Here is a 22,626-nt window from a genome sequence, read left to right as displayed (position 1 = left end):
GCGGGGGAGCGGGGGGCGCGCCGCGGGGGCTGATGGGATTTGTTGTTCTCAGCAGCGCGGCCGCTCATAGAAACGGCTGGAGGGGCGGCGGCCGTGGGAACTACGAGTCCCAGGGGGCTGCGGGGCGCGGCGGGACGGGCGGCGGTGGAGGGCGGGGGGTACGAACGGGAAGCTCGGAGGGGGCCGGGGGGATGCCCGGGGAGCCCTCAGGTGAGGAGGAGGATGGAGATGGAGGAAATAGAGGAGAAAAAGGAGAAAAAGGAGGAGGAAGAAGAGGGAGGGAGGGAGGAAGGCGAGCCCCGGGTGTGGCTCCATTGTTTCCCTCATGGATCCCCTCAGTTCTCAAGGGAAATGGGCATTGGAAGGGCTGGAAGGGTTTGGTTTTAAGGTTAAAAATCGCTTTTTATTCCTCTTTTTCCTCCTCGTTCAGTGATTTTGGGTTCGGCTGGTTGTTGGTTCCTTTCTTTCTTATCCCTTGAAACTTTGGGTGTTTTATATCTTAATAATTTAAATGAGTTTATGACAATTTGTTGTTGTTGTTGAGCTGAGATTGTTGGGGTTTTGGTGGGTTTTTGGTGTCGTTGTTTTGGTGTGGTTTTATTTGTTGAGTTTCCTCCACAATTTTTATATATCCCAATAATAAGGATTTTGGGATATATAAAAATTTACATATATATAATTATATAATTTATATATATAATTATATAATTTTATATATATATATATATATATAATATATTTTAAAAAAAACCCAAATTTGCCATAGAAATGTTGGGATTGTTGAATATTGAACCTGGAGAAGTGAAGGTTTGGGGTGAACTCAGTGTGAGATTCCAGAGGAAAGGAGAGATGGAATATTCTCTACAGGAAAAATGGAACATTTCCTACAGGAAATATGGAACATTTCCTGCAGGAATAATGGAATATTCTCTACAGGAAATAGGGAACATTTCCTGCAGGAAAAACTGAATATTTCCTACAGGAAAAACTGAATATTTCCTACAGGAAAAACTGAATATTTCCAAACTTGAACTTGGACTTGACAGCACAAGGAGGAATTAATTCAGATTATCAAAGAACAGCTTTAAGTTGGATTTTGAGAAGAATTTCCCCTTTTGACTCTGCTGAGACCCTGATTATTTATCCCACAAACATCCCACCCCTGAAATATCCAAACCCTTGACTTGGAGACATCACTAAACACCCTTAAAACCCCTTTCCTCTGGGGAATATTCCTTTTTCCTGTTAATTTTTAAATGCTATTAAAATCAGAAAGTTATCCCAGCAATAAATATTCATTGATGTTTGCCCAGGGCAGGAGTTGGGAGCAGCTCTGATTATTTTAATTACTCAATGTTGTTACAAAAGGAAAAGGCAGAACTCAAAGCTGGAAAAACAAGTCCTCCTTCTTCTCCTTTTCCTCCTCCTCTTTTTTCTTTAGCTGAAGTTGATAAAAAAGATTTATTTTGTTGTTTTTTGTGGCACAGGAGGCCGGCGGGGGATGAGCAGCGAAGGACGAGCTTCAGGAGTTTGCTGGAGGTTGGGAAAGGTGTTCAAGGCTCCTGGGAGCCTGCGGGGACTGGTGAGTGATTCCTGTGGGTGTAAAAGGGTTTTTAGGCTTCTCTCAGGTCTGTCAGTTGGGTTTAAAGGTTTTTCCTTCTTCTCTCAGGTCTGTCAGTTGTGTTTAAAGCCTTTTCCTTCTTCTCTCAGTTTGGTCATTTCAGCTTTTCTCTCTCAGTTTGGTCATTTCAGCTTTTCTCTCTCAGTTTTGTGATTTCGGCTTTTAAAACCCTCTGGTTCTGCTCTCAGTTTTATTTCAGCTTTTCTCTCTCAGTTTGGTCATTTCGGCTTTTAAAACCCTTTCGTTCTTCTCTCAGTTCTGTCATTTGTGTTTAAAGCCTTTTTCTCCTTCTCTCAGTTTTGTCATTTCAACTTTTCTCTCTCAGTTTGGTCATTTCAGCTTTTAAAACCCTCTGGTTCTGCTCTTGGTTTTATCATTTCAGTGTTTAAAGCCTTTTCCTTCTTCTCTCAGTTCTGTCATTTGTGTTTAAAGCCTTTTTCTCCTTCTCTCAGTTTTGTCATTTCAGCTTTTCTCTCTCAGTTTGGTCATTTCGGCTTTTAAAACCTTTAATTCTTCTCTCAGTTTTATCATTTCAGTGTTTAAAGGCCTTTCCTTCTTCTCTGAGTTTTGTCATTTCAGCTTTTCTCTCTCAGTTTGGTCATTTCGGCTTTTAAAACCCTTTCCTTCTTCTCTCAGGTCTGTCAGTTGTGTTTAAAGCATTTTTCTTCTCTCAGTTTGGTCATTTCAGCTTTTCCAGCCCTCTGGTTCTGCTCTCAGTTTTATCATTTCAGTGTTTTAAAGCCTTTTAAAAGTTCTTCTCTCAGTTTTGTCATTTCAGCTTTTAAAACCCCCTCTGGTTCTGCTCTCAGTTTTATCATTTCAGTGTTTTAAAGCCTTTTCCTTCTTCTCTCAGTTTTGTCATTTCAGCTTTTCTCTCTCAGTTTTGTCATTTCAACTTTTCTCTCTCAGTTTGGTCATTTCAGCTTTTAAAACCTTTAATTCTTCTCTCAGTTCTGTCATTTCAGTGTTTAAAGCCTTTTCCTTATTCTCTCAGGTCTGTCATTTCAGCTTTTAAAAGCCTTTCGTTCTTCTCTGTTTTCTCATTTCAAATTTCTCTCTCAGTTTGGTCATTTCAGCTTTTAAAACCCTTTCGTTCTTTTCTCAGTTTTATCATTTCTGCTTTTAAAACCTTTAATTCTTCTCTCAGTTTTATCATTTCACTGTTTAAAGGCCTTTCCTTGTTCTCTCAGTTTGGTCATTTTAGTGTTTAAAGCTTTTTCCTTCTTCTCTCAGGTCTGTCCTTTGTGTTTAAAGTCTTTTCCTTCTCTCAGTTTTCTCATTTCAACTTTTCTCTCTCAGTTTGGTCATTTCAGCTTTTAAACCCCTCTGGTTCTGCTCTTGGTTTTATTTCAGCTTTTCCAGCCTCAGTTTTATCATTTCAGCTTTTAAAACCCTTTTCCTTCTTCTCTCAGCTTGGTCATTTCAGCTTTTCTCTCTCAGTTTGGTCATTTCAGCTTTTAAAACCCTCTGGTTCTGCTCTTGGTTTTGTCATTTCAGCTTTTAGAACCCTCTGGTTCTTCCTTCAGTTTTGTCATTTCAGTGTTTAAAGCCTTTTCCTTCTCTCAGGTCTGTCATTTCAACTTTTAAAACCCTTTCGTTCTTCTCTCAGGTCTGTCATTTGTGTTTAAAGGCTTTTTCTTCTTCTCTCAGTTTGGTCATTTCGGCTTTTCTCTCTCAGTTTGGTCATTTCAGTATTTAAAACATTTTCATTCTTCTCTCCATTTTATCATTTCAGCTTTTAAAACCCTTTCCTTCTTCTCTCAGTTTTCTCATTTCAACTTTTCTCCTCAGTTTGGTTATTTCGGCTTTTAAAACCCTCTAGTTCTGCTCTCAGTTTAGTAATTTCACTGTTTAAAGCCTTTTCATTCTTCTCTCAGTTTTGTCATTTCAGCTTTTCTCTCTCAGTTTGGTCATTTCAGCTTTTAAACCCCTCTGATTCTGCTCTTGGTTTTATTTCAACTTTTCCAACCCTCTGGTTCTGCTCTCAGTTTTATCATTTCAGTGTTTAAAGCCTTTTTCTTCTTCTCTCGGGTCTGTCGTTTGTGTTTAAAGCCTTTTCCTTCTTCTCTCAGTTTGGTCATTTCAGCTTTTCTCTCTCAGTTTGGTCATTTCAGCTTTTAAAACCTTTAATTCTTCTCTCAGTTTTATCATTTCACTGTTTAAAGGCCTTTCCTTCTTCTCTCAGTTTGGTCATTTCGGCTTTTAAAACCCTCTGATTCTGCTCTCGGTTTTATTTCAACTTTTCCAACCCTCTGGTTCTTTTCTCAGTTCTGTCATTTCAGTGTTTAAAGCCTTTTCCTTCTTTCGGGTCTGTCATTTGTATTTAAAGCCTTTTCCTTCTTCTCTCAGTTTGGTCATTTCAGCTTTTAAAACCCTCTGGTTCTGCTCTTGGTTTTATCATTTCAGCTTTTAAAACCTTCTGGTTCTGCTCTTGGTTTTATCATTTCAGCTTTTAAAACCTTCTGGTTCTGCTCTTGGTTTTATCATTTCAGCTTTTAAAACCTTCTGGTTCTGCTCTTGGTTTTATCATTTCAGCTTTTAAAACCTTCTGGTTCTGCTCTTGGTTTTATCATTTCAGCTTTTAAAACCTTCTGGTTCTGCTCTTGGTTTTATCATTTCAGCTTTTAAAACCTTCTGGTTCTGCTCTTGGTTTTGTCATTTCAGTGTTTAAAACATTTTCATCCTTCTCTCAGTTTTGTCATTTCAGCTTTTAGAACCCTCTGGTTCTTCCTTCAGTTCTGTCATTTCAGTGTTTAAAGGCCTTTCCTTCTTCTCTGAGTTTTGTCATTTCAACTTTTCTCGCTCAGTTTTATCATTTCAGTGTTTAAGACCTTTTCGTTCTTCTCTCAGTTTTGTCATTTCAGCTTTTAAACCCCTCTGGTTCTGCTCTTGGTTTTATCATTTCAGTGTTTAAAATATTTTCTTTTTTTCTCTCAGTTTTATCATTTCAGTGTTTAAAACCCTTTAGTTCTTCTCTTAGTTTTGTCATTTCAGCTTTTCTCTCTCAGTTTTGTCATTTCAGCTTTTCCAACCCTCTGGTTCTGCTCTCAGCTTTATCATTTCAGCTTTTAAAACCCTTTAATTCTTTCCATTTTATCATTTCAACATTTAAAACCCTTTCACTTTCCATCATTTTCCTGCTGCTGAAGTAATTTTTGAGCTCCAACAGAAAGAATTTTCCTTCTGAAAGAACTTTCAGCAAGAAAAAAAATGCTGATAATACAGGAAAAAATAAAAGAAAAAGAGATAAAATTGTAAAATAATGAAATAATTTTGTTTCAAGGAGTGGGAGGAAATCCTTGAGTTGTTTTTGTTGCTTTTGAGAAGCAACAAAAGGCAAAATTCCCAATTTAATTCCCGTATTTTAGAAAAAAATGCTGATAATGCAGGAAAAAAAAAATTAAAAAATAAATTAAAACTGTGAAAATAATGAAATAATTTTGTTTCCAGGAGTGGGAGGAAAGCCTTGAGTTGTTTTTGTTGCTTTTGAGGAGCAACAAAAGGTAAAATTCCCAATTTAATTCCCATATTTTGTGGCTCTGAGGAGCTGAAATTTGGGATTTGTTCCAAACCTGACACTTGGGGTGTGAAATCCTGGTGGGAATTCCAGGATTTTCCTAAAATTCTGAATTAAAACCTCGACTTTGGAGGCAGCAAAATGTTGTGTTTGAGCAGAAAATATGAAAATAAGTAAATATAAGTAAAATAAAATCGAAGTAAATATCAAGTAAATATAAAAATAAATATATTTTTACTTAATTTCCGCTTGATTTTTAAAATGAAGTGGAAATTAAGGGAAAATAATTTTAAAAAATTATGTTGAAATTAAGATTAAGTAAATCTAAAATAAATATATAAATATGAGTAAATATAAATAAAATGAAAGGGAAAATAAAATATAAGTAAATATAAAGTAAATATAGATAAAAAATATATAAATATAAATAAAAATATAAATAAATAAAAATAAAAATATAAATCAATATAAATAAAATACAAAAAAAATAGAAGTAAATATATAATATAAATATATAAATATAAATAAAAATAAATACATTTTTTACTTCATTTCTGCTTAATTTTAAAAATTAAGTGGAAATTAAATAAAAATAAATATATTTTTTTACTTCATTTCTGCTTAATTTTAAAAATTAAGTGGAAATTAAGTCAAAATAATTTGTAAAAATTATGTCAAAATTAAGTAAGATTCAGTAACTATAAAGTAACTTAAAAATTAAGTAAAAATTAAGTAAAAATCACCAAATATTTGAAATATTTAGAAGTTTTAAAGCAGTTTTTGGGCTCAGCTTTGTTTTCAAACTGGTTCAATAAAACCCCCCGAGGGCTCCACGTCCATCAAATGTTCCCAAATTATCTCTGGGGGTGGAAATCACAGTTATTGATTGGTGGAAATTCAAATTATTGATCCACAGGTTGGGATGATAATCCTCAGGGCAGCTCCTGATTGTGTCCTGATTGATTTTTATTTTTATTTTATTTTATTTCTCTTCTAGTCTTATTTTATTCTATTTTATATTTATTCCAATCTACTTTATTCTACTCTATTCTACTTTATTCAATTTTATTTTAATTTTATTTTTATTTAATTTTAATTTTATTCTATTCTCTTTTATTTTATTTTATTCTCTTTTATTTTATTCTCTTTTATTTTCTTTTCTTTCTATTTCTTTTATTCTCCCTTTTCTTTTATTCCCTTTTTTATTCCCTTTTTTTATTCTTTTCCCCTTTTTATTCTTTTCCCCTTTTTATCTTTTCCCCTTTTTTTATTCTTTCCCCTTTTTATTCTTTTCCCCTTTTTATTCTTTTCCCCTTTTTATTCTTTCCCCTTTTTATTCTTTTCCCCTTTTTATTCTTTCCCCTTTTTATTCTTTTCCCTTTTATTCTTTTCCCCTTTTTATTCTTTTCCCCTTTTTATTTTTTCCCCTTTTTATTTTTTCCCCTTTTTATTTTTTCCCCTTTTTATTCTTTTCCCCTTTTTATTCTTTCCCCTTTTATTTTCTTGTCTTTTTTTAATTCCCTTTTATTTTATTCCCTTTTATTCCATTCCCTTCCATTCTCATTTTAATTTTTAATTTAATTTTAATTTTATTTTATCTTAATTTTATTTTATTTTTATTTTATTTTAGGGATGGGCCCCCAGGCAGGGCTGAGCTGACGGAGCCCTTTGCCTTCCCCAGGAGGATCCAAGTGGTTTTTTCCACCCAAATTCCCATTTTTATTATGAATTATTCCTCAAGCTCCTTTTTCTAGGTAAGAACAATTTATTATTTAAATAAAAATTTCAATTTATTGTGTTTTTTTTAATGAATAATCCTTTTTTATCCCTATTTTCTGACTCTTTGAATCATCAGGTATTGACAAAAATTGAAATAATAATTAAATTTTATCCAATTTTGTAATAAATATTTTTTTCTTCCTCTTTGAGTCATCAGATATTGAGAAAAATCTAAAAAAAAATTTAGTTTTATTAGATTTTGTAATAAATAATAATTTTTTTATCCATAATAATTGAATTTTATTTGATTTTGTAATAAATATTCCTTTTTCTTACTCTTTGAATCATCAGGTGTTGACAAAAATCTAAAAAAAAGTTTAATTTTCTTAGATTTTTTTAATAAATAGAATTCTTTTTTAATAATTTGAATTTATTCCTGATTTTCCCCCAGTCCTGGGTATTTATTCTGCCCTATGGAAGCAGAATTCCAATAATTAATAAATAAATTGAATTTATTTCCAATTTTTCCCCACTCCTGGGCATTTATTCTACCCCAGGGAAGCAAAATTCTTCCCTAAATAATTTGAATTTATTCCTGATTTTTCTCCAGCCTTAGGGAAGCAGAATTCCAATGCCATTAATAAATAAATTGAATTTATTCTGTATTTTCCCCAGCTGTGTGTCCCCAGGCCATGGAGGTGCCCCAGGGGACGCAGAATTCCAGTAATTAATAAATAAATTGAATTTATTTCCAATTTTTCCCCACTCCTGGGCATTTATTCTACCCCAGGGAAGCAAAATTCTTCCTTTAATAATTTGAATTTATTCCTGATTTTTCTCCAGCCTTAGGGAAGCAGAATTCCAGTGAAATTAATAAATAAATTGAATTTATTCTGTATTTTCCCCAGCTGTGTGTCCCCAGGCCATGGAGGTGCCCCAGGGAAGCAGAATTCCAGTAATTAATAAATAAATTGAATTTATTTTTTATTTTCTATCCAGTTGTGTGTCCCCAGGCCATGGAGGTGCCCTTTGTGCTCCTCCTCACCAGAGTCGTGGCAGAAGTTGCAGGAAAATCCCCGGAGAACTCGGTGGGTGCTCCAGGAATTCTTTTCTTGTTCTAATCCAGATTATTTTGGGGCTATTTTTTATTTTATTCCCCTTTTATTCCCCTTTTATTCCCCTTTTATTCCCCTTTTATTTTTTTCCTTTTTCCTTTTCCCTTTCTAGGAATTGTTTCCTGCTCCAATCCAGATTATTTTGGTGGTATTTTCCATTTTTTTCCTTTTAGTTTTCCTTTTTGTTTTCCTTTTTTTTTTCCCATTTTCCCGCCCTTTTTTTCCCGCCTTTTTTTTTCCCGCCCTTTTTTTCCCGCCTTTTTTTTTCCCGCCTTTTTTTTCCCGCCTTTTTTTCCCCGCCATTTTTTCCCCCCCATTTTTCCCCCTTTTTTTTCCCCCCCTTTTTTTTCCCCCCCATTTCTTTTCCCCCCATTTTTTCCCCCCCATTTTTTTTCCCCCCATTTTTTTTCCCCCCATTTTTTCTCCCCCCATTTTTTTCCCCGCCATTTTTTTCCCCGCCATTTATTTCCCCGCCATTTTTTTCCCCGCCATTTATTTCCCCGCCATTTTTTTCCCGCCATTTTTTCCCCGCCATTTTTCCCCGCCATTTTTTTCCCCCCCTTTTTCCCCGCCATTTTTTTCCCCGCCATTTTTTTCCCCCCCATTTTTTTCCCCCCCATTTTTTTCCCCCCATTTTTTTCCCCGCCCTTTTTTCCCGCCATTTTTTTCCCCCCATTTTTTTCCCCCCCATTTTTTTCCCCCCCATTTTTTTTCCTTTTTCCTTTTTCCTGGATGGAAAAATTGGGAATTTCCTTTGGAATTTGTGTGTCCTCAGGTCGCAGAGGCGGAATGTTGTGTGGAAATGTTGGATTCCAACAGCTCCTGCCCCGTCAGCCACCACTGCAGCCCAGGTGGGGAAAACTGGGAGAAAATCCACATTATTGGGGAAAAAATTCAAATTATTGGGGATAAAATCAAATTATTGGGGAGAAATCCAAGTTGTTGGGGAGAAATCCAAATTATTGTGGAGAAATCCAAACTATTGGGGAGAAATTCAAATTATTTGGGATAAATTCAAACTATTGGGGAGAAATGCAAACTATTGGGGAGAAATGCAAATTATTGGGGAGAAATCCAAACTATTTGGGATAAAATCCAAACTATTGGGGATAAAATCCAAATTATTTGGGATAAAATCCAAACTATTGGGGATAAAATCCAAACTATTTGGGATAAATCCAGACTATGTGGGATAAATCCAGACTATTTGGGATAAATCCAGACTATGTGGGATAAATCCAGACTATTTGGGATAAATCCAAACTATGTGGGATAAATTCAGATTATTTGGGATAAATCTGATGGATAAATTTGGGATAAATGGTCCAGGACATCCATGGAAATTCACAGACCTCGGTAAAGGGGTCTGGGGTCTCTCCAGGGGGGTCTGGGGTCTCTCCAGGAGGGTCTGGGGTCTCTCCAGGGGGGTCTGGGGTCTCCAAGGGGGTCTGGGGTCTGCCCAGGGGGGTCTGGGGTCTGCCCAGGGGGGTCTGGGGTCTCTCCAGGGGGGTCTGGGGTCTCTCCAGGGGGGTCTGGGGTCTGCCCAGGGGGGTCTGGGGTCTCTCCAGGGGGTCTGGGACCTCTCCAGGAGGGTCTGGGGTCAGCCCAGGGGGCTCTGGGGTCTGCCCAGGGGGGTCTGGGGTCTCTCCAGGGGGGTCTGGGGTCTCTCCAGGAGGGTCTGGGGTCTGCCCAGGAGGGTCTGGGGTCTCCAGGGGGCTCTGGGGTCTCTCCAGGAGGGTCTGGGGTCTGCCCAGGGGGGTCTGGGGTCAGTCCAGGGGGGTCTGGGGTCTCTCCAGGGGGGTCTGGGGTCTGCCCAGGGGGGTCTGGGGTCTCTCCAGGGGGGTCTGGGGTCTGTCCAGGGGGGTCTGGGGTCTCTCCAGGAGGGTCTGGGGGCTGCCCAGGGGGGTCTGGGGTCTCTCCAGGGGGGTCTGGGGTCTGCCCAGGGGGGTCTGGGGTCTCTCCAGGAGGGTCTGGGGTCTGTCCAGGGGGGTCTGGGGTCTGCCCAGGGGGGTCTGGGGTCTCTCCAGGGGGTCTGGGGTCTCTCCAGGGGGGTCTGGGGTCTGCCCAGGGGGGTCTGGGGTCTCTCCAGGGGGTCTGGGGTCTGCCCAGGAGGGTCTGGGGTCTGTGAGGAGGGTCTGGGGTCTCTCCAGGGGGGTCTGGGGTCTCTCCAGGGAGGTCTGGGGTCTCTCCAGGGGGGTCTGGGGTCTCTCCAGGGAGGTCTGGGGTCTCCCCAGGAGGTCTGGGGTCTGCCCAGGTGGGTCTGGGGTCTCTCCAGGGGGGTCTGGGGTCTGTCCAGGGGGGTCTGGGGTCTCTCCAGGGGGGTCTGGGGTCTCCAGGGGGGTCTGGGGTCTGCCCAGGGGGCTCTGGGGTCTCTCCAGGAGGGTCTGGGGTCTGCCCAGGGGGGTCTGGGGTCTCCAGGGGGGTCTGGGGTCTGCCCAGGTGGGTCTGGGGTCTCTCCAGGGTGGTCTGGGGTCTCTCCAGGGGGGTCTGGGGTCTCCCCAGGAGGTCTGGGGTCTGTCCAGGGGGGTCTGGGGTCTGCCCAGGAGGGTCTGGGGTCTCTCCAGGAGGGTCTGGGGGCTGCCCAGGGGGGTCTGGGGTCTGTCCAGGGGGGTCTGGGGTCTCTCCAGGAGGGTCTGGGGGCTGCCCAGGAGGGTCTGGGGTCTGTCCAGGGGGGTCTGGGGTCTCTCCAGGGGGGTCTGGGGTCAGTGCAGGAGGGTCTGGGGTCTGTCCAGGGGGGTCTGGGGTCTCTCCAGGGGGGTCTGGGGTCAGTGCAGGAGGGTCTGGGGTCTGCCCAGGGGGGTCTGGGGTCTCTCCAGGGGGGTCTGGGGTCTGCCCAGGGGGGTCTGGGGTCTCTCCAGGGGGGTCTGGGGTCTGCCCAGGGGGGTCTGGGGTCTCTCCAGGAGGGTCTGGGGTCTGCCCAGGGGGGTCTGGGGTCTGTCCAGGGGGGTCTGGGGTCTCTCCAGGGGGTTCTGGGGTCTGCCCAGGGGGGTCTGGGGTCTGTCCAGGGGGGTCTGGGGTCTGCCCAGGGGGGTCTGGGGTCTCTCCAGGAGGGTCTGGGGTCTGCCCAGGGGGGTCTGGGGTCTGTCCAGGGGGGTCTGGGGTCTGCCCAGGGGGGTCTGGGGTCTGTCCAGGAGGGTCTGGGGTCTCCAGGGGGGTCTGGGGTCTCTCCAGGTATAAGAGAATAAAAATAAAGTGAATTTCTGCAGAAAAAAAGGGATTTTTTTTGCCATTTTTTCCCCTCTAAAATCTGGGAATTTGGTGAGAAAATTGGGAATTTTGTTGGGTTTTTTCCCTTTTTCCATATTTTAATCCCTTTTACTATATTTTAATCCCTTTTTCTAGATTTTAATCCTTTTTTCCATGGTTTTTTTTGGATTTTTTTTGGGGAACAGGGTGTTACAGGAGGTGGAACGAGGACGGGAGCAGCAGCTGCATCAAGTGCAGGAACGAGACCCTGCCCGGCCCCTCCGGGCACAACCTCACTGACTGCAGGAATTGTGAGTTAATTCAATTAAATTTAATTATTTTTAATTGATTTTCCTTCATTTATTTAAATTCATTTTAATTGATTTGAATGGTTTGTATGAATTGAGGGGTGTCAAATTCCACAGAAACTCCTCCAAAAGGCAGCGAAAAATTGAGATTTTTATCCCTTTATTGGGACAAAATGGGGAATTTTCTCCAATAAATGGGAATTTTCTCCAATAAATGGGAATTGATTAGGACAAAATGGGGATTTATTAGGATAAAATGGGGATTTATTAGGATAAAATGGGATTTATTAGGATAAAATGGGGATTTATTAGGATAAAATGGGGATTTATTAGGATAAAATGGGGATTTATTAGGATAAAATGGGGATTTATTAGGATAAAATGGGATTTATTAGGATAAAATGGGATTTATTAGGATAAAATGGGGATTTATTGGGACAAAAATGGGAATTTTCTGCACCAAATGCAGGAACGAGACCCTGCCCGGCCCCTCTGGGCACAACCTCAGTGACTGCAGGAATTGTGAGATTTTTAATTAAATTTTAATTTAATTCTCCTTCAGGCATTTTAATTAAATTTATTTTAATTATTTTAATCATTTATTAGGACAAAATGGGGATTTGTTGGGACAAAATGGGATTTTTTTCTCCAAAAAATGGGAATTTATCAGCCCAAAATGGGCAATTTTCTCCACAAAATGGGGATTTATCAGCCAAAAATGGGAATTTTCTCCTCAAAATGGGGATTTATTGGGATAAAATGGGAATTTATTGGGATAAAATGGGAATTTTCTCCCCAAAATGGGGAATTTTCTGCACCAAATGGAGGAACAAGACCCTGCCCGGCCCCTCCGGGCACAACCTCAGTGACTGCAGGAATTGTGAGATTTTAATTCAATTTTAATTGTTTTTCCTTCATTTATTTAAATTAAATTCATTTTAATTGATTTGAATGGTTTGTATGAATTGAGGGGTGTCAAATTCCACAGAAACTGCTCTGAAAGGCAGCGAAAATTTGAGATTTTTATCCTTTTATTGCCACAAAATGGGGAATTTTCTCCACAAAATGAGAATTTATTGGGACAAAATGGAGATTCATTAGGAAAAAATGTGAATTTTCTCCACAAAATGGGGATTTATTGGGCAAAATGAGGAATTTTCTCCACAAAATGAGAATTTATTGGAACAAAATGGGGATTTATTGGGGCAAAATGAGGAATTTTCTCCAATAAATGGGAATTTATTGGGACAAAATGGGAATTTATTCCACAAAATGGGAATTCTCTCCTATAAATGGGAATTTTCTCCAATAAATGGGAATTTATTGGGCAAAATGAGGAATTTTCACCACAAAATGGGAATTTTCTCTACAAAATTGGGATTTATTAGGATAAAATGAGGAATTTTCTCCACAAAATGGGAATTTTCTCCAATAAATGGGGATTTATTGGGACAAAATGGGAATTTTCTCCACAAAATGGAGATTTATCAGCCAAAAATGGGAATTTATTGGGACAAAATGGGAATTTATTCCACAAAATGGGAATTCTCTCCTATAAATGGGAATTTTTCTCCAATAAATGGGAATTTATTGGGACAAAATGGGGATTTATTGGGACAAAATGGGAATTTTCTCCACAAAATGGGGATTTATTGGGACAAAGTGGGAATTTTCTCTACAAAATGGGAATTTATTGGGATAAAATGGGGATTTATTGGAATAAAATCGAGATTTTCTCCACAAAATGGGGATTTATTGGGACAAAATGGGAATTTTCTCCACAAAATGGGGATTTATTGGGACAAAATGGGAATTTTCTCTACAAAATGGGGATTTATTGCGACAAAATGGGGGTTTATTGGGACAAAATGGGATTTTTCTCCACAAAATGGGGATTTATTGGGACAAAATGAGGAATTTTCTCCACAAAATGGGGATTTATTGGGACAAAATGAGGAATTTTCTCCTATAAATGGGAATTTATTGGGACAAAATGGGAATTTATCAGCCAAAAATGGGAATTTTCTCCTCAAAATGGGCATTTATTGTGACAAAACGGGGAATTTTCTCTCCAAAATGAGGAAATAATGTCCAAATATTTTGATTTTTAATATAAATTTGATTCTTTCCCATCCCAGCCGGGAGCAGAGCGCCGAGCCCCCCGATGAACACGAGCACTGTCACCCCTCTCATCCACAGCCTGGGTCAGTACACTGAATTTCTGGGGAGATTTGGGGTTTAAAAAGTGATTTTATGTGTTTAAAAAATGATTGAATTTGGAAAAAGGAGTTTTAAAAGGGATTTAATGAGTTTTAAAAGGGATTTAATCACTTTTAAAAGGGATTTAATGAGTTTAAAATGGGATTTGGTTTGTTAAAATCAGTTTTAAAAGGGATTTAATCAGTTCAAAATGTGATTTAATTTGTAAAAATGAGTTTAAAAAGGGATTTAAGGAGTCTAAAAAGTGATTTAATTTGTAAAAATTAGTTTAAAATGGGATTTAAGGAGTTTAAAAAGGATTTAAGGAGTTTAAAACATTATTTAATTTGTAAAATGAGTTTAAAAAGTGAATTAATGAGTTCAAAATATGATTTTAGTTTGTTAAAATGAGTTTTTAAAGTGATTTAATGAGTTTAAAAGGGACTTAATTTGTAAAAATTAGATTTAAAAAGTGATTTAATGAGTGTAAAAAGTGAATTTGTGAAAATGAGTTTAAAAAGGGATTTAATGAGTTTAAAAGGGATTGAAGGAGTTTAAAACGTGATTTAATTTGTTAAAATGAGTTTAAAAAGTGAATTAATGAGTTCAAAATGTGATTTAGTTTGTTAAAAGGAATTTTAAAAGGGATTGAAGGAGTTTTACAAGTTATTAATTTGTTAAAATAAGTTTTTAAAGGGATTTAAAGAGTTTAAAAAGTGATTTCATGAGTTTAAAACGGGATTGAATTTGTAAAAAAAGGAGTTTTAAAAGGGATTTAAAGAGTTTAAAATGGGATTTGGTTTGTTAAAATCAGTTTTAAAAGGGATTTAATGAGTTTAAAACGGGATTTGGTTTGTTAAAATCAGTTTTAAAAGTGATTTAATGAGTTTAAAATGGGATTTAGTTTGTTAAAAGGAGTTTTTAAAGGGATTTAAGGAGGTTAAAATGGATTTAATTTGTAAAAATGAGATTTAAAACATGATTCAATGAGTGCAAAAAGTGAATTTGTTAAAATGAGGTAAAAAAAGGATTTAATGAGTTTAAAAGGGATTGAATTTGTTAAAATGAGTTTTAAAAGGGATTTAATGAGTTTAAAAAGGGATTTAATGAGTTTAAAAGGGATTTAAGAAGTTTAAAACATGATTTAATTTGTAAAATGAGTTTTAAAAGGGATTTGATCAGTTTAAAAGGGATTGAATGACTTTAAAACGTGATTTAATGACTTTAAAAAGTGATTAATTCATTAAAATGCCTTTAAAAAGTTCTTTACTGACCTTAAAAAAACCATTTAAATCCACCCCAAAACCCAATTTAACCCATTAAAATCCGCTCAAACTTCATGAATTTCCTCTTTTTTTCATTCCACCTTTTTATTAAAACCATTTTTTTTATATAAACCAAACTTTTATTAATTTTTTTGCTGATTTTTATCCGCAGGGGGCCCCGAGGTGGCGGCCGGGCTGATTTTGGGGACGTTTTTCCTGAGCCTTTTCCTGATTCTCTCCGTGGCCGCTTTTTTCTACCTCAAACGGGCCCAGAAACTGCCAAAGGTTTTCTACAGGAGGAATAAAGGTAAAAAAAATAAAAAAAAATAATAAAAAAAGACTTTAATTAATGTTTGTTAATGAGGTTTGGTTGTTTTGATGGGAGTGGGAATTTTTTTCCCAGTGAAAATTGATCATTTTGGGCTCAAAAATCGACATTTTGTGGGAATAAATTCACATTTTATGGAAAAAATTCTCATTTTGGGTTAATAAATTGCCCAGAAACTGCCAAAGGTTTTCTACAGGAGGAATAAAGGTAAAAAAAAATAAAATTAAAATAAAAAATTTGGCTTTATTGGATGTTTGTTAATGAGGTTTGGTTGTTTTGATGGGAATGGGGAGTTTTTTCCCAGTGAAAATTGATCATTTTGGGCTCAAAAATCAACATTTTGTGGCAATAAATTCACATTTTATGGAAAAAATTCTCATTTTGGGTTAATAAATGGCCCAGAAACTGCCAAAGGTTTTCTACAGGAGGAATAAAAGTAAAAAAAAATTAAATATTAAAAAATTTACTTTAATTGGATGTTTGTTAATGAGGTTTGGTTGTTTTGATGGGAATGGGAATTTTTTTCCCAGTGAAAATTGACCATTTTAGGCTCAAAAATCGACATTTTGTGGCAATAAATTCACATTTTATGGAAAAAATTCTCATTTTGGGTTAATAAATTGCCCAGAAACTGCCAAAGGTTTTCTATAGGAGGAATAAAGGTAAAAAAAAATAAAATTAAAATAAAAAATTTGGCTTTATTGGATGTTTGTTAATGAGGTTTGGTTGTTTTGATGGGAGTGGGGAGTTTTTTCCCAGTGAAAATTGATCATTTTGGGCTCAAAAATCCACATTTTGGGGCAATAAATTCACATTTTATGGAGAAAATTCCCATTTTGAGGAGAAAATTCTCATTTTGGGTTAATAAATGGCCCAGAAACTGCCAAAGGTTTTCTACAGGAGGAATAAAGGTAAAAAAAAAATTAAATATTAAAAAATTTACTTTAATTGGATGTTTGTTAATGAGGTTTGGTTGTTTTGATGGGAATGGGAATTTTTTTCCAGTGAAAATTGATCATTTTGTGGCAATAAATTCCCATTTTGGGTTAATAAATTCCCATTTTGTGGGAATAAATTCACATTTTATGGAAAAAATTCTCATTTTGGGTTAATAAATTGCCCAGAAACTGCCAAAGGTTTTCTACAGGAGGAATAAAAGTAAAAAAAAATTAAATATTAAACATTTTACTTTAATTGGATGTTTGTTAATGAGGTTTGGTTGTTTTGATGGGAATGGGAATTTTTCCCAGTGAAAATTGATCATTTTGGGCTCAAAAATCCACATTTTGTGGGAATAAATTCACATTTTATGGAGAAAATTCTCATTTTGGGTTAATAAATTGCCCAGAAACTGCCAAAGGTTTTCTACAGGAGGAATAAAGGTAAAAAAATAAAATTAAAATTAAAAAATTTGGCTTTATTGGATGTTTGTTAATGAGGTTTGGTTGTTTTGATGGGAATGGGAATTTTTTTCCAGTGAAAATTGATCATTTTGGGGCAATAAATTCACATTTTGGGGCAATAAATTCACATTTTGTGGCAATAAATTCACATTTTATGGGGAAAATTCTCATTTTGGGTTAATAAATTGCCCAGAAACTGCCAAAGGTTTTCTACAGGAGGAATAAAAGTAAAAAAAAATTAAATATTAAAAAATTTACTTTAATTGGATGTTTGTTAATGAGGTTTGGTTGTTTTGATGGGAGTGGGAATTTTTTTCCAGTGAAAATTGATCATTTTGGGGCAATAAATTCCCATTTTGTGGCAATAAATTCCCATTTTGTGGCAATAAATTTTCATTTTATGCCAAAAATCCCCATTTGGTCGCAATAAATTCCCATTTTGAGGGGAAAATTTCCATTTTGGGCCAATAAATTCCCCATTTTGTAGAGAAAATTCCCATTTTGTGGCAATAAATTCTCATTTTGAAGAGAAAATTTCTCTTTTTGAGGAGAAAAATCTCATTTTGGACTGATAAATTCTCATTTTGTGGAGAAAATCCCCATTTTGTGCCAATAAAATCTCATTCTATGGAGAAAATTCCCATTTTGGGCCAATAAATTCTCATTTTATGCCAAAAATCACCATTTTGCAACAATAAATTCCCATTTTGTGGAAAAAAATCCCATTTTGTGGTGAAAATTCCCACTTTGGGCTGATAAATTCTCAGTTTATGCCAAAAATCCCCATTTGGTCGCAATAAATTCCCATTTGGAGGAGAAAATTACCATTTTGGGCCAAAAAATTCTCATTTTATACAGAAAATCCCCATTTTTTTAGTAATAAATTCCCATTTTATGGGAAAAATTTCCATCTTCATTAATCTCTTAATGAATTAATTCCCTTTTTAAAAATTAATTTTAATTAATTCTCTTTTTTTTCTCTCTTTCAGCCTCTGTCCTCCAGCCCAGTGAAACTGTGAGTGAATTTTGCTTTTATAAGAATTTAATTAACAATAATTTCCATTTTAATTAACAATTATTTCAATTTTAATTAACAATAATTTCCCTTCTAATTAACAATTATTTCCATTTTAATTAATTAAATGGAAAACTTTGAGTGAAAATTAGAAAAATCCTAAAAAAATCTCATTTTTTAAAGGAAAAATTTTTATATTCTAAAAAAATTTCTCATTTTTTTAAAGGAAAAACTGATTTTAAGTTCTTAAAATTCCCATTTTTTTTACGGAAAAACTGATTAAAATTTGCTTTTTTTCACCCAAATATTATTAAAATTCTAAAAAATTCTCATTTTTAAAGGAAAAACTGATTAAAATTTGCTTTTTTTTTTAAATATTTTTCCCTCTTTTCCCCCCAGGCCTCCATGATCCCTCCTCCAGCTCCTTCAGGTGAGGAATTTTTCCTGGATTTTGCTCAAAAATCCCCAAAAATTCCCCAAAATTCTCCCAATAAATTCTCAGGGAACCGAAATCCGACGGAATTTTGGTTTTTCTGGGGGAATTTTATTTGGTTTAGTTGGTGAAGGGTGAAATGGGGGGGGATTTTGGTGGGAAATTGAGATTTTTTTGGGGGTTGATTTTGGGTTTTGTGGGTTTGGGGTTGAGTTTGGGGTTGAATTTTGGGTTTTGTGTGTTTAATTTGGGGTTTTGTGAGTTTAGTTTGGGTTTTTTGGGTTTAGTTTGGGTTTAGTTTTGGGTTTTGGGTTTTGTTGGGTTTAGTTTTGGGTTTGTGGGTTGGATTTTGGGGTTGGGGTTGAATTTGTGGGTTTAATTTTGGGTTCATGGGTTTGATTTTTGGTATAATTTTAGGTTTGTGGGTTTGGGTTTGAGTTTTGTGGGTTTGATTTTGGGGTTTGTGGGTTTAATTTGGGTTTAGTTTTGGGTTTTGTGGGTTTGGGGTTTAGTTTTGGGTTTAGTTTGGGTTTTGTGGGTTTAATTTTGGTTTTGGAGTTGAGTTTTGGGGTTTATTTTGGGTTTTGTGAGTTTGATTTTGGGTTTTGTGGGTTTGATTTTGGGTTTGGGTTTGAGTTCTGTGGGTTTCATTTTGGGTTTGGGTTTGATTTTAGGTTTGGAGTTGAGTTTTGTGGGTTTAATTTTGGGTACATGGGTTTGATTTTGGGTTTTGTGGGTTTAATTTTGGTTTTGGGGTTGAGTTTTGGGGGTTTAGTTTGGGGTTTCTGGGTTTGTGGTTAAGTTTTGTGGTTTAGTTTGGGTTTTGTGGCTTTGATTTTGGGTTTGTGGGTTTAATTTTGGTTTTGGGGTTGAGTTTTGGGGGTTTAGTTTGGGGTTTCTGGGTTTGTGGTTAAGTTTTGTGGTTTAGTTTGGGTTTTGTGGCTTTGATTTTGGGTTTGTGGGTTTGATTTCGGTTTTGTGGTTGAGTTTTGCGGCTTTACCTTTGTGCATTTACCTTCAAGGGCTGAATTCCCCACAAACCCCAATCCCCTTCCCCTCAATCCCCCAGACCCAGCTCCTTTTCCCTTCTCCAACCCCAAAATTCCTCAGGGTTTTTTTATTTCCCGGACCCTTTTTTATTTAATTCCATACAGTTCTACATCCTCCTTCCTTCTCCAACCCCTAAAAAATTCCCCAGAGGGTTTTTTTTTATTTCTAAACCCTTATTTATTTATTTATTTCCAGTTCGGAAGGCTCGTTACGTCCTCCTTCCCTCACTCACCAACCCCTAAAAAATTCCCCAGAGGGTTTTTCCAGACCCTTTTTTATTTAATTCCTCACAGTTCTACATCCACCTTCCCTCTCCAACCCCAAAATTCCTCAGGAAGGTTTTATTTCCCAGATCCTTTTTTAATTTAATTCTTTCCAGTGCGGAAGGCTTGTTACGTCCCTCTTCCTTCTCTCCCCAACCTCAAAAAAATTCCCCAGGCTTTTTAGGAATTTTTTTCAGACCCTTTTTTAAATTCCTTACAGTGTGGAAACCCTTCTAAGTCCGCCTTCCCTCTCTCCCCAACCCCTAAAAAAATCCCCAGGTTTTTTTTTTATTATTATTATTTATTTCCCAAACCTTTTTTAATTTAATTCCTCACAGTTCAGAAGCCACGCTTCCCTCACCCTCCCTTAACCCCAAAATCCCCTGGGCGGGGGCGGTTTCCTGACCCTTTTTTATTCCTTACAGTTCTACGTCCTCCTTCCTTCCTTCTCCAACCCCTAAAACATTCCCCAGAGGGTTTATTTATTCCCCAAACCCTTTATTTTTATTTATTTCTTTCCAGTTCGGAAGGCTCGTTACGTCCCCTTCCCTCACTCCCCAACCCCTAAAAAATTCCCCAGAGGGTTTTTTTCCAGACCCTTTTTTATTTAATTCCTTACAGTTCTATGTCCACCTTCCCTCTCCAACCCCTAAAAAATTCCCCAGGATTTTTTTTTTATTATTTTCCAGACCCTTTTTTAATTTAATTCCCCACAGTTTGGAAGCCGCGCTTCCCTCACCCTCTCCAACCCCAAAATTCCTCAGGGGGGAGTTTTTTCAAGACCCTTTTTTAATTCCAGACCCTTTTTTAATTCCAGTTCTACATCCTCCTCCTCTCTCCAACCCCTAAAAAATTCCCCAAGTTTATTTATTTATTTATTTATTTATTTATTTATTTCCCAGATCTTTTTTTATTTAATTCCCCAGAGTTTGGAAGCCGCGCTTCCCTCCCCAACTCCAAAGTTCCTCAGGGGGAAGTTCTTTCCAGACCCTTTTTTAATTCCTTACAGTGCAGAAACCGCCCTACGTCCGCCTTTCTTCCCTCCTCAACCCCTAAAAAATTCCCCAGAGGGTTTATTTATTCCCCAAACCCTTTATTTTTATTTATTTCTTTCTAGTTCGGAAGGCTCGTTACGTCCTCCTTCCCTCACCCTCCTCAACCCCAAAATCCCCCTGGGGGGGGGCGCTTTCCTGGCCCTTTTTTAATTCCTTACAGTTCTACATCCTCCTTCCTTCTCCAACCCCTAAAAAATTCCCCGGAGGGTTTTTTTTAATTTCTAAACCCTTTTAAATTTAATTCTTTCCAGTTCGGAAGGCTCGTTACGTCCCCCGTCCTTCCCCAACCCCAGGGAGAGGAATTCCTCGGGGGGGGGGGCGTTTTCTAGACCCTTTTTAATTTAATTCCTCACAGTTTCTAAGCCGCGCTTCCCTCTCCAACCCCTAAAAAATTCCCCAGAGGGTTTTTTTTATTCCTAAACCCTTTTAAATTTAATTTTTTTCCAGTTCGGAAGGCTCGTTACGTGCGCCGCGATCGCTCCCTGGGCCCCGCCGAGAGCCGCGTCAGCAACGTCTGAACCCGCCCCGGAACCGCCTTTTTTTCCTCTTTTTTTCCTTCAAAAATCCCCCTGGAAACTCCTGAGCCCACGGGAAATAACTGAGTTTGTGATAAAATATCTCACCCAGAATGAGAGAGAGAAGAGAAAAAGGAGGAGGAGAAAAAGAAGGAGAAGCCGGGACGGTTTGAGAGGATTTGGAGGGTTTTGTTTGGTGCTGCCGGAGGATGAGGGAGAATTCCTGAGAATTTTTGGGTTTTTTTGTCCTGTTTGGAGAGAATTCCTGAGGGATTTGGGTTATTTCCCTGTTTGGAGAGAATTCCTGAGGGATTTGGGATTTTTCCCTGTTTGGAGAGAATTCCTGAGGAATTTGAGGGGTTTTTGTCATGTTTGGAGAGAATTCCTGAGGAATTTGGGGAATTCATGAGGAGAATCCTTAAGGAATTTGGGGAGGTTTCCCTGTTTGGAAAGAATTTCTGAAGAATTTGGGGGAATTTTCCTGTTTGGAAGGAATTCCTGAGGAATTTGTGAGGAGAATCCTTAAGGAATTTGAAGGATTTTTCATGTTTGGAGAGAATTCCTGAGGGATTTGAGGGGCTTTTGTCATGTTTGGAGAGAATTCCTGAGGAATTTGGGGAATTCATGAGGAGAATCCTTAAGGATTCCTTAAGGAATTTGGGGGTTTTTCCCTGTTTGGAGAGAATTCCTGAAGAATTTGGGATTTTTCCCTGTTTGGAGAGAATTCCTGAGGGATTTGAGGAGTTTTCCCTGTTTGGAGAGAATTCCTGAGGGATTTGGGGAATTCATGAGGAGAATCCTTAAGGAATTTGGGGAGGTTTCCCTGTTTGGAGAGAATTCCTGAAGAATTTGGGGGAATTTTCCTGTTTGGAAGGAATTCCTGAGGAATTTGTGAGGAGAATCCTTAAGGAATTTGAAGGATTTTTCATGTTTGGAGAGAATTCCTGAGGGATTTGGGGAATTCATGAGGAGAATCCTTAAGGATTCCTTAAGGAATTTGGGGGTTTTTCCCTGTTTGGAGAGAATTCCTGAAGAATTTGGGATTTTTCCCTGTTTGGAGAGAATTCCTGAGGGATTTGAGGGGTTTTTGTCATGTTTGGAGAGAATTCCTGAAGAATTTGGGATTTTTCCATGTTTGGAGAGAATTCCTGAGGGATTTGAGGGGTTTTCCCTGTTTGGAGAGAATTCCTGAGGAATTTGTGAGGAGAATCCTTAAGGAATTTGAAGGATTTTTCATATTTGGAGAGAATTCCTGAGGGATTTGGGAGATTTCTGAGGAGAATCCTTAAGGAATTTGGGTGAGTTTTGCTGTTTGGGGAGAATCCTTAAGGATTTTTTTAAAGAATTTGGGGGAATTTCCCCGTTTGGGGAGAATCCTTAAGGAATTTGAGGGATTTTTCCTGTTTGGAGAGAATTCCTGAAGAATTTGGGGAATTTCTGAGGAGAATCTTTAAGAAATTTGCGTGAGTTTTGCTGTTTGTGAAGAATCCTTAAGGAATTTGGTGAATTTCTGATGAGAATCCTTAAGGAATTTGGGGGAATTTTCATGTTTGGAGAGAATTCCTGAAGAATTTGGGGGATTATGAGAAGAATCCTTAAGGAATTTGGTGAATTTTTGAGGAGAATCCTTAAGG

The 22,626-nt window shown here is 37.8% G+C and overlaps 1 protein-coding gene across 11 annotated transcripts; it reads left to right on the top strand.

Moving 5' to 3' along the window:
• The first annotated feature begins 141 nt into the window (after positions 1-141).
• LOC310918041 (uncharacterized protein C1orf159) lies at positions 142-22,302 on the top strand. 11 transcript variants are annotated; one of them, XR_014591575.1, is made up of 12 exons: positions 142-210; positions 1,488-1,582; positions 6,769-6,892; positions 7,857-7,945; positions 8,748-8,823; positions 11,365-11,469; positions 13,605-13,670; positions 15,103-15,237; positions 17,651-17,676; positions 18,076-18,106; positions 20,925-21,351; positions 21,530-22,302. XR_014591575.1 is itself a non-coding variant. In XM_083876746.1 (11 exons), exons 4-11 carry the CDS (start codon positions 7,874-7,876, stop codon positions 20,993-20,995), a joined length of 582 nt encoding a protein of 193 aa, XP_083732872.1. In that variant the 5' UTR covers positions 142-210; positions 1,488-1,582; positions 6,769-6,892; positions 7,857-7,873; the 3' UTR covers positions 20,996-22,302. The 11 variants fall into 11 exon arrangements, 2 of the variants coding, with proteins under 2 accessions (XP_083732872.1, XP_083732873.1); XR_014591576.1 differs by having other exon boundaries at positions 21,507-22,302; XR_014591577.1 differs by having other exon boundaries at positions 20,925-21,427; positions 21,625-22,302.
• The last annotated feature ends 324 nt before the right edge of the window (positions 22,303-22,626 follow it).

This window comes from Zosterops lateralis (genome assembly GCF_965231275.1).
Source record: "Zosterops lateralis genome assembly, chromosome: 22".
In the NCBI taxonomy this organism is placed as follows: Eukaryota; Metazoa; Chordata; class Aves; order Passeriformes; family Zosteropidae; genus Zosterops; species Zosterops lateralis.
This window is presented reverse-complemented; position numbering and strand designations above follow the sequence as displayed.

Coding starts and splice junctions, on each gene's coding strand:
- LOC310918041 (XM_083876746.1), top strand. CDS start 7,874: ATGGAGGTGCCCTTTGTGCTCCTCCTCACCAGAGTCGTGGCAGAAGTT. Junction 15,238..17,650: donor TTTCTACAGGAGGAATAAAG/GTAAAAAAAATA, acceptor TCTCTCTTTCAG/CCTCTGTCCTCCAGCCCAGT. Junction 18,107..20,924: donor CCCTCCTCCAGCTCCTTCAG/GTGAGGAATTTT, acceptor ATTTTTTTCCAG/TTCGGAAGGCTCGTTACGTG.